This window comes from Belonocnema kinseyi, chromosome 2 (assembly GCF_010883055.1).
Source record: "Belonocnema kinseyi isolate 2016_QV_RU_SX_M_011 chromosome 2, B_treatae_v1, whole genome shotgun sequence".
In the NCBI taxonomy this organism is placed as follows: Eukaryota; Metazoa; Arthropoda; class Insecta; order Hymenoptera; family Cynipidae; genus Belonocnema; species Belonocnema kinseyi.
The window spans coordinates 92227905-92240114 of NC_046658.1; the positions used below are offsets into that span (position 1 = coordinate 92227905).

At 25.1% G+C, this 12210-nt stretch overlaps 1 protein-coding gene across 4 annotated transcripts in view; it reads right to left on the reverse strand.

Moving 5' to 3' along the window:
- Positions 1 to 2339: 2339 nt before the first annotated feature.
- Positions 2340 to 12210, reverse strand: part of LOC117168557 (ATP-dependent DNA helicase DDX11) — a 43106-nt gene continuing 33235 nt past the window's right edge. For all 4 annotated transcript variants that reach the window (XM_033354301.1, XM_033354302.1, XM_033354304.1 and 1 more), the window contains 2 exons: positions 9834 to 9964; positions 2340 to 2804 (listed from right to left, as the gene is read on the reverse strand). In XM_033354301.1, the coding sequence (XP_033210192.1) occupies positions 2559 to 2804; positions 9834 to 9964 (377 nt within the window). In that variant the 3' untranslated portion in view covers positions 2340 to 2558. The remainder of the gene's footprint in view (positions 2805 to 9833; positions 9965 to 12210) is intronic.

Below are 12210 nucleotides of genomic sequence, written 5' to 3' on the forward strand. Positions count from 1 at the left end.
TTAAAAACAAACGAAAGACAAATTTTGAACAAAATATTTAAATTTTCAACCAAGAAGAAGAAACTTCAATCGATAAACTTTTAATCAAAAACAGTTGCATTAAAAAAAAGTATAAAAGAAGACGATTTTTCCCAAAAACAGTTTTTTTTAGAAAATTATTCTCCTTGTTTGCAAATTCGTTTTCTTTTTTTCTTCTTGTTAAAAATTGTACTAATTTGTTAAAAATTAATGTTTCGGTTGAACATTCACCTTTTTTTTGAAAATTCATTAGTTGAGGTTGAAAATTGAAGTATTATCTTCAAATCTCCTTTTTTGGTTCACAATTATTTTTTTAACTGAAAATTGAACTATTTCATTTTCTGTTACAAATTTTTTTGTTGGAAAATTATTTTCTCTCGATTAAAAATGTAACTGCTTTAATGAAAAATTATTATTTTCTTTGTTGAAAACTAGTTTTTGAAGCTCAAAATCGAGTATATAATTTAAAATTTGTCTTTTATGTTTAAATTCAACTGCTTTCTATGTAATATTAACATCTTTTTTAAATATACTTTGTTAAAACGTTTTTTTTTTGTCGTAAAATTTGGTAAAATTCAATCTTCTTATTTGAAAACTCATGATTTTAATTAAAAATTGAAATATTTCACTTGCGGCTAAAAATTAAACTATGTTATTTTTGGTACAAAATTTAACTGTATTAGTTGAAAATTCTATTATTTGGTAATAAAATTGCTATCAAAACACGTACTTTCAATTTTTCAGTAGACAATAATGTTATGTTTGTGACCAGTAATTCAAATTAGGATGGCCGTTTTAATCGAAGAAAAAATTCTCGGTCATTTCCCGGGGTGTTTCCCGGTTCCCAAACATTTTTCACAATCAATAAAATTTATACATTCAAACTCTAAAGCTAAACAATTTTCTGTTTAAAATAATAAAAAGTAAGCTACAAATTAAAGCACTCAAAATAGAACTGTGAAATTTTAAAGTTTTAAAAATTGAAATTTAAAGTTGACAAATTTTGGATTTTTAACTTTTACAAATTATAGACTTTAAAGATTCTGATTCAGTTTCAAAATATAAATCAACTTTATCATATTCAATGCTCTAAATTAAAAACTCAACCAATGAACATCAAAATTTCCAAAATTATATTATTTTAAGGAATTTTAAGGTATTATTTATTTATTATTTTCATTTTAAATAGTTTAAACATCCTTAAGAAGCTTTCAAATTTTATTTCCTGAAATTGTTAGGAAAGGCTTCAAAAAGAATAAAAATATTATTTTAGGATTCCTAGGAAAATTGAAAATGATTTTTGATTTGGAAAGATTATTTTAAGAGAATATTTAAAAAGGTCTTACAAGATTTACAAACTTCTCGGAAAAGAATCTGGAAGATTTAAAGGACATTTTTTTTAATTTGCCTAGTAATTTTAAATCTTTTCCAAAGATCTAAATATCTCTTAAAATTACTTAAATTTTTTTCTACAAATAATAACTTGTTAATTGTTATTTGTACATAAAAATTCCACAATTTCACTTACAAATTAAACATTGTTCAAATACAACAATTTTATGTCAAAAAATTCAGTTTTAAATTATTTACTTTTAAATATTTGGTTTCAATTTACTCGTCTGAACTGAAAATTTAAATATTACTCAATATCAATAATTATCCGTTTTCTTAATTTACAAATTAGAAATTGCATGGATTAAAAATTGAATATTTTAGACTGAAATAATATTTTTAATTTAATAAAAGCCTTTAATTACGAATATATTATTATTAAGTTATTCTTAAGTTGAAAATAGTTCATTAAAGTTTCAACTTCAAACGCTTCTAATTTTTAATTTTGCAAGACTTCAAGACAGCATTTTAAAATTCTTTAAATTAAAAATATAAGCTGATAAATAAAAATCTAAAATGGAATATTTTGTAGGGAAAAGATTTTCAAATTACGCACTGTAAACTTATTAATAGCACAAGTGAAAAAGATAATAATTCAACTAATAATTTTAAAAACTGTTGAAATCAAACTTGGACAAATTTTCATTCTAAAAATTTGTAAAATTCCTGGTAAAAAAACATGCACTGTTATTTCCCGGTTTTTCCCGGTCTCAAAAAATGTCCGGCAATTTCCCGGTTTCCCTGTCCAGTGGCCACCCTGTAAAATATTAAATTTTTTCTCTTCAAATTGAATGACTCAATCTTGCAAATGAACTTCAAACTTTTATTAATAAAGGGAAATAGGTGATACTCCACTGTAATTATTCCGAACTGAAATATTTATAATTCAGTGTTATAATTTTGTATTATCCAAATAATAACTCAAATTATTTAGATGCTCTTTTATATTGTAAAAATAACTTTTACTGATTTTTAACATCACACTTTATTAGTGTAGTAACTGCTAAAAATGTGTTTGTCTTTTTCATTCTTTAAAAAACTAATAATACATTTTTATACCCTCGGCAATTTACCAAAGTTTAAAATATAATTTTCAAATTAAAATTCAACATTGCAAAACTCACTCGCGTTAATTCACAGATATGTACTTATTTACTAGCAGCTCGCTTTTGAGCAAAGAATTTGGCCATGCTTCCGATTGCAGATCCAAAAGATTGATTAATTGCCACGGTCCGTTGAATCCAGCCTGGAAGCGCATTGACTTTAGTCGAATATCGCTTATCCAGCAGAACGACTGTAGAATAATCTCGACTATGACGAACTGCTCTTCCGATGCATTGATTCACAGCCTTCATACAAGAATTCTCATAAAAAATATTGCCAGCCCCCTTTTTCTAGAAATAATATGAGACCAAAACTTCAATTCAATAAAATATTAACAAATAGCTTCCTAAGTATATAAAAATTAATGCTATAGTCGGGAGCCCTCACTTTTTTGTATTGCAACTCGCTCAAAAGAAGCTCTGAATTGTTCAATAAAAAATCAGCCCGCCTTGCGGGCAGATTGTCATAGCGCGCTACGCGCGCGGATCGCAAGTTTAAGCGCGCCTAGGGCGCGTGACTGTTGGTTCTCGCACTTCGCGCTCGACAATATATTTATCTCGCACCCCGCGCTCAGTTTTTGTATATTCCTTACACTTGTGCACAGATTTTTTCAAACAAAAAGTCAAAACATCGACAACAGTAATTTAGTGATAGTGACATCTTTTTTGTTAAAGCTCCTTCGGCTTTAACGAATACATTCTCATCACGTATCTCATGCTTCGCACTCGAATTTGTATCTCAACTTACATATCATTTCCATAAATGTATATTATTAGTACAATGAATAACATGCACTGATATTAAAACAGACGTAGTTTCAATGTCTCTTTTAAAAAATGCGCATTCTTTAAAAAAAATTGGTTATTAAACATTTTATTGCAACTTCTGCTGGTTTTTCAAAAACTGAATTTGCTCATTCTCTATTTTATTTTACGATTTAAATGTAGCACATACGTTCTACACATCATCCTTACCTTTTTTTAACTTCTAAATTAAATCCCTGCCTCAGTGACCGACGAAACTTCGATTCATGAGGTCGATCCTGATTTTTCAATTGGGTTTTCAATTTTTGATACATAAACAAATATGACGAAAAAATGGCCATTTTATCTATTTGATGTTCCCGGTGCTCGTCAATAACAGGAAAAATGTTCAAATCACCTAGTTTCATAGAGAAATATAAGCTCAAGATGTTCCCAGATTATATATTAAACAACATTTTTTATAAAAAAATTATTTGTTGAAAAAATGTTTTCTATGATTTTCCATAATCATACGTTTTTTTGGTAATATTGCAAGAAATTTGAATTGAAATTATGTGATATTAAAAAAAAATTTGTATAAGATTATATATTTTTATATTACCACCAAATTGAATGGACAAATGCAGTAATCAGGCATTTTTCGACAGAAAAATTCGTATTTTTTTCGATGTAAACTTTTATAAATTAGGAACTTTATGATAATTTGAGCAAAATTCATAATTTGTTGATTAATCGTATGATTTTTCAAAAACAAATTTAATAGACAAATAAATTATTCGGGCATTTATCAGCAGAAAAAATCGGGGTTTTCAATGCCAGTCTTTTCAGTTGGGAACTTTACTAGAATTTCAACAACATTCATAATACGTTAATAAATTTTATGATTTATTTAAAGAAATTTAATCAACAAATGCACTAATCAGGTATTTGTCTACAAAAAAATTCGTTTTTTTCTATGGCAACTTTTTTAATTAGAATATCAAAAAAAAATTTTGTTCATCGACATATGGCCGCAAATAATGCATTTGTTTTTAACAAAATATATAATTCATCGACCAATTATGAATATTGCTGAAATCTTCATGAAGTTCCCCATTAAAAAGAGTAACATCCAAAAAAACGAATTGTTCCGTCCACAGAGGCCCTATAATGAATTTGTTTGTTAAACTTGTTTTTAAAAACTATAAAATTTATGAACTCATCATGAATGTTGCCGAATTTATTTTGAAAATCTGAATTAAAAGTCTGACATCGAAGCAAAAAAAAATTTTTCCGTCGACAGATGCCCCTCTAATGCATTTGTGCATTAAATTTGTTTTAAAAAAATCACAAAATTGATCAAAAAATTATACATTTTACTGAGGTTTTCATGAAGTTCCTAATTGAAAAAGTTGACATAGAAAAAAATATGCCCGCTGCGCGGGCACATTCTCATTACGCGCTGCACTTGCGGCGCTTTGAGCTCGTTTTCGTACGTTTTATGTAACACTTGAAGTAAAATTTTTCAAATATTGTAAATACTATAACATAAATCGAAAACTGTGATTTAAACTTCTGAGGAATTACAACCATAAATTGTAACTGCATTTTTTTCGATTTGATTTTAAAGAAGGTTCTCAAAGCACCTACAGCTTTGACGATTACATTCTCACTACGAAACTCGCGCTTCGCGCTCAATAATTCGTGTCCACTTGAAAAACTTCATCAAAATAATTTGTAAACCTTATTAAAATCTACTAAAAATAACGTTTTAAACTTATGGATCTCTTAAAAAATCAAAATTGCATATTGTTGAATATCATCCAACTTTTGGAACTTTTGTCTAATCACAAAATTTCATGATAATAGTTTAGAAAAACATATATTTTACATCTAGTATAAATTTGAATTGATATTTCTGAACCTGTTGAAAAATTTGTTTTTCCTTTTTTAGAAAATTTTCAAAATGTTGAAAAGCATATAACTTTTTGATGTTTTATTGAATTTAAAAATGTAATTCGGATAATTTGCAATTTTTTTAACGCGCATCAGAAAATTTGACAAAAATATCTAAAACTCATAAAAAATTGTTATTTAAATTTTGAAAAAGCTCAAGTTTTTTGAATTTTTGTCTGATCGAAAAATGTAACTGAGTGATGAATTAAAATAAAATTTTTTAATCTTTTAGAAAAATATATATTTTTTATTTCTCTGAACATTTTTAAAATTTTCAAAAGTATATAACTTTTCTAATTTTCATCTAAATAAAAAATTTTATTTGGATAATTTGCAAGTCTTTTCCCCATCTATAAGACACTTAGACAAAGAATTTCAAATTTGTAAAAAAAAATTTTTCAAATTTTGAAAATGCTCTAAATTTTTTTATTTTGGTTGGAAATATCTGCTTAACGAACTTAGCCTTCATGTTAGGAACTATAAGAAGTGTATCAAAGGCTGACTTGATTGAACAAATCCTTTAAAAGTTAGCGTGGCTACGACATTTAGGTAACCATATATACAGTCTGACAGACACCGATAAAATTTTATGATTTTTGGATTCTGTGAGTGCGAAAACGTAAAGATCCGTTAAAAACGAGAGATCGAAAATTTGGACGATTACATTACACTCTCATGAATGAGAATGTAAAAACTAATTTTTCTATCAAAAAATGCCTGATTAATATATTTGTTTAAAAAAATCGTAAAATTGATAAAAGAATTATTAATTTTGCTAAAGTTATCATGAACTTCCTAATTAAAAAAGTTGACATAGAAAAATACGAGTTTTTCTGTAGACAAATACCTGATTAATGCATTTGTTGATTAAAATTGTTTGAAGAAATCATAAAATTTAACAACTTACTATGAATGTTGCTGAAATCGTGATGAAGTTACCAACTGAAATACTGCCATTGAAAACCCCGAATTTGTCTGACAACAAAAGCCCGAATAATGCATTTGTTAATTAAATTTCTTTAAAAAATCATAAGATTAATCAACAAATTATGAATTTTGGTAAAATCATCACAAATTACGTAATGAAAAAAAATTACATTGAAAACAACGAATATTTCTGTCGAAAAATGCCTCATTAATGCATTTGTACATTAACTTTGTTTATAATATAAACAATTATAATCATGAGAGAATTTTTTTCTATAATATTGTTTTCATTTAAATATCTTGCACTGTTACTTGAAAAAACGTATATTTATGGCAAATCGTAGAAACAATTTGTTCGGGAACGTCAAATAGAAGAAATGTCCTTTTTTTCGTCATATTTGTTAATTTATAAAAAAATTGAAACATTTTTCTTCTCTGGAATTTTTTTCATACCGTGCGTTATTTGGCTTAAAATTTTGATTTTCGTGTGTTTTTTGGAATTTTGGAAATGCTATTATAACTCTGGTAAATTTTGGTTTTATATAAAAAATCATTAGGATAAATTGTTCGTCAGTTTTAGCCTACCATTTTTTTCTCAATATTTAGGAGAAAAATCATCCCAAAAAACTGTGCTTTTCAGCTTACATTTTCAAGATTTCAACATTCTTGAATACAATGCATTTTTCGAAATTCGGAAATATTAAATAATTTACTTTTTACGGGGATTTATTAATAAATACTTTATTTTGTTGAATTTCTAACAAAATAGTGCATTTTTTAACTAAGAACTTTAATTTTTTATCGAAAAAGATGAATGTTTAACAAAATACATAGATCAATTTTCAACTGAAATAGATACATTTTTAACAAAATAGTTAAATCTTCTAATAAAAAAGATATGTTTCACCAAAAATGGAATGGTCAAATTTTTAGTTTAAAAATAAATATGCAACCAAAAAAACAATGATATTTCAATGAAATGGTTAAGTTTTCAAACAAATTGATGAATTTTCAAACAAAAAATTGACTTTTTAACAATGTTGTGGAATTTTTTACAAAGTAGATTAATTTTTAACTAAAAGATATGAATTCTCGGCAAAAAATTTAATCATTGATATTTTAACGCAAAGAAATTTTAATTTTGTAAAAAAAACAGTTGGAAGTCAAAGAAAAAGACCAATTATCAAAAAAAACCTTTTGACCTTTTCAAACAAAAAGGATACTTGTCAACAAAATTGTTTTGTTTTTTTTTTCGAAAAAAAATGTAATTCTTAGCCAAATACTTTTATTTTTTAACAAAATAGTTGAATTTTTGTCCACAAAAGACGATTTTTTTGCAAAACTGTTGAACATATAACCAAAAAACAGACTTGTTCACAAAATTGTTGAATTTTCTACAAAATAGATTATATTTGAACAAAAGAATTAAATTTTCAAACAAAAACATACAGTTTTAACCGAAAACATTAGTTTTCTACAATGTAGATTAATATTTAACTAAATATAATTAACCAAATAATAAATGAATTTTTAACCAAGCAGATGAATTTTCAACTAAAAAGATCACTTTTCATCTAAACAGTTAAATTTTTAACGAAAAAAAAAATTTACCAAAATGAAGCACTTATATTTTAGTGTAAAAAGTAACTTGTGCAAAAATATCGAATATTCAGCAAAATAGTCCAATTTTTTAAAAAAGAGATGAATTTTCAACTAAAATGAAGAATCTTCGAATGGATAAAAAAAAAATTAATAAAATTAGATAAAGCTACACCTTCAAAGAGAAAAATAAATTTTTCAACTAACAAAGTATTCCTACTTTCAACCGAGTAGTTAAATTTTCAACAAAATAGTTGAATATTCAACTGAAAAAGTCAAAATTTTATCCAAATAACAGTTGTATTTTTAACTTAACTAGATCATTTTTTAACCATAAATGAAATAATTACATTTTCATTTAAAATGAGAAATCTAGTACAACAAAAAAAAAGTATTCAACAAAATAGTCAAATTTATAATCAAAGAATGAATTTTCAACTAAAATAAAGAATCCTCAACTGGGATAATTAAATTTTCAATTAAAAAATAAATAAAAAACGATTTTCAATGATATAGTTAAATTTGTAAGCAAAGAAAAAAAATATTCGTGCAGATAGTTCAATTTTCAATCAAAAAAAAAAAGAATTTAAAAATAATACATGAATTTTTAGTCAAACAGTCGAATTTTCAATTAAAAGGATAACTTTTAATCCATATAGTTGAATTTTTAACTAAAAAGTATAAATTTTCTACCAAAATAAAGCACTTACATTTTTATTGTTAAAATATAATTTTTCACATCGAATAATCAGGAAAATAGTCAAATTTTTAATAAAGAAGATGATTTTTCAACGAAACTGAAGAATCTTCGATTGAAATAGATAAATCTATATCATAAAAATAAATTTTTAACCAAGAAACTACGACCTTTTAATAAAATAATTAAATTTTTAACCAAAGTAAGCAATGATCTCCTAAAACCAAAAAACTGAAAAATGAACTTTTAATGACTAGTTCGAATATTAATCAGCTAGTTGAATTTTTAAACACTAGAATTTTCAACTGAAAAAGATAAATTTGCAACCAAAAATGAAATACCTACATTTTCAATTCTAAACAAAAAAGAAATCTTTTACAAAAAAATATAATATTCAAGAAAATAGTCGAATTTATAATCAAGAAATGAATTTTTGAACAAAAATGAAGAATCTTCAACTGGAATACTTAAATTTTCAATTAAAAATATTAATTTTAAGTCCAAAAAAAGCGACTTTCTACAATACAAAAGACGAATTTTCAATAGAACCATTGAATTTTGAAACCAAAAAATTACTTTTTAACAGAATTGTTAAATTCCCTACAGATTAGATTACTTTTTTACCAAAAAGTTGAATTTTCCATCCAACTCGTGAATAATCAACGAGGAAAATTATTTTCTACAGAAAAGACGAGTTTTCAAAAACATACATCAATTTTAACTAATAAAAGACATGGATATCGCAATTTTTTATATGTAGAACTATATGTCTGAAGAATTTATGAGAGTATCTATTTCATATTAAAAATATATAAAAACTTAAAAATTGAACAACATTTTTTGTCAATTTGAAATCCGCGCAAAAAATTATCTCAAGAAAACTTGTATTGCATTGCTGAAAAAAAGAAGAAAGGCTAATAATTAATTAATTAAATATTTCGTTATCATAATTTATTTTTGAAATAATTTTCTGCGTGGAATTCAAGCATATAATTTCACATATATACAAAAAATGGTGAACGTAAGAATTAATTTTTCTATTTATTTTACGCTTAATTAAATTCAATTTTTTGCATCTTCAACCCGCTTCAGGTAAAAAAACATTAATCGATTTATTTATATTTACAGTATATTCAGCTCATAAAGAACTAAAATTTATTCTCAAAATAAAGTATTTGTAAATCAATCCCCGTAAAAAGGAAATTATTGGATATTTCGGATTTTAAACAAATTTGCTGCATTAAAAAATGTTGAAAGAATATTTGTGAATTTTTTCGGATTTTTCCTATCGTCAATCTCTAACTATTGACAAACAAATTTTAAGATTTAAAGAATTTAGCGAGTTACAATCGAAGAATGAGAGGCCCTGACTTTATTATCGATTTTGGTAGACTTACCACGTTCTCATCCAAATACTTTAATTTCTCCTGTAGTTCTGGCGATTTAATATTGGGATAAGGCATCCCCACAACTACGATGCATCTTCCCAAATCATCCGAAAAATTTAGACCCTCGCTCAATTTTCCACCTAGGAACAAAATTTATCATCATATCGGTCTAAATTCTAAAAAAAAGGTTCAGTGCAAAATTTAATTTTCAAATTCCCCAACTATTTTCTGATTTTTCCTCAATTAATCCTGGATTTTTCAGGAATTTAAATTTCAAGAATGTAATTTAAAAGATTCCAAGGCAAAAATTTCCAAGGATTTCCGAATATTAGAATGATTTTAAGGGAATTAGAATAATTTTCATACTTTTGTGAAGAATATATATTTATTTAAAAAGATTCTAAAGGATTTGATCAGATTTCCAAAGAATTCGATCAAATTTATAAGAAGTCGAGATGTTTTTTAATGAATTCAGGATTAATTTATCAGAATTCAAAACAATTTCAGTAAAATTGGAGATAATTGAACAAATTTATGAATTTAAAAAAAAATAACAACAAATATTAGAAAATTAAATGAATCTAGCAATTTCGAATTAATTTTAGAAAAATTCTAGAGAATTTAGAAGAATTTGATGATTGAATAAATGGAACGGTAATTTTAAATTTTTTAATTAAATTCAACCTATCTAATTCGATTCTTGTGGATGAATTCTTTGGAATCCATGAAAATATTATAAAATGCTTCCAAATTTTATGAAACCTGATATTTTCTAAAATTCTGGAAAATTTATTAAAATACCTTGAGAGCCTTTACTTTACCCTTAATATAATTTAAATTCTCGAAAATCTGATAAAAATCCTTGAAATATTTTTGAAAAATATTTTAAAACCGAAAAATCGTTCTGCATCTTCCAGAAAATTTCCTACAAATTAGTAAAATCTATTACAAATTAATTGGAATTCTTAAAAATACCCTCAAATATATTAAATCTGTTAAATGAAAAAAAACCTAAGATCTTTTAAATCCTTTGAAATCTCTTAAAGCTTTTTAAAGATCTTTAAAATCCCAGGAACTTTTTAAAAATATCTTAAAACTCATAAGATCCTACAAAATCTTTCCTTGCATCGCACACATTTTTTCCTTTAAAACCATTAAAATTCCTTAAAACGTTTTAAAATATCGTAAAATATTTAAAATCCTTTTAAATCTTTTGAATTCCCTTTCAACTTTTTAAAGCTCTTCAATACGACTTAGAATCTTTTAAAATAACTCTGAATTTTTTATATCGTTTGGAATAACTTTAAATTATGAAAATATATCAGAAATACACCAAGATATTTTCCAACCTTTAAAGTGTTTTGAAATACATTGAAAATTTTTAAAAACCATTGAAAAATCCTTGGAATCTTTTCAAATATCCTACAATTTCTTTAATTCTTTAAAATCTTTGGACATACCTTGAAATATATGAAAAATATTTGAAATCCTACAAAATACCCCAATTATTGGAAATAAATAAATTTTTAAACATTAGAATATTATAAAATCTCATGAAATTAAATAATATCACATGGAATTTTCTGAAATCCTGGTAAATTTGTTAAAATACTTTGACCGTTTTAAAAAAAGCTTAAAATTTCATAAGTCCTGCAAAATCGTTCCACATCTTCAAAAATTCTAGGAAATTATTAGAACTGCATGCAATTTTTTTTTAAATCCTCAAAATCATTAAAACCTTTTGAAATTCCTTGAAATTTGTTATACTCTTGAAAATGCTTGGAGTTTTTTAATACTGTATGATGTTCCACAACCCTTGAAGTCTTTTAAAATTCTTTGAAAATTTATTAAGGTCTTAAAAATTCCTTTAAATTTTTTTTAAGTACCCTAAAATCATTAAAAATCCTTGGAAATCCCTTAAAATTTAAAAGATTAGAAAAATATCAAAGGATTTTCAAAGATTTGAATGGTTTTACAGGAATTAAAAAAAAACTCATGCGGCGTAAAGAAAGATTTTTTAACTGCTTCGAGAGATTTCAAAGAGCTTTAAAAGTATCGAAAGATTTCAAACAATATAAAATATTTGAGGGTATTTTAAATAAATCAAAGGAATTTTTAATAGATTTCAATATCCAAAGAATTTTAAAAATCTCAGGGAAGTTTTAAAACTTCCGAAGCATTTCCAAAATATATAAAAAGTTTCAAGGGATTTCAACAGATTTTTATGGGGTTCTAAAGAATTTCCTAGAATTTGAGGAAATATCGTGAGATTTCATAGAATTTCATATGATTTTATCATATTTTCATGGAGTTCAAAGAATTCATCCACAAAGATTTAGTTACAGAGATTTTAAGGGATTTGCAAATATTTTTTTGCAATTAATTC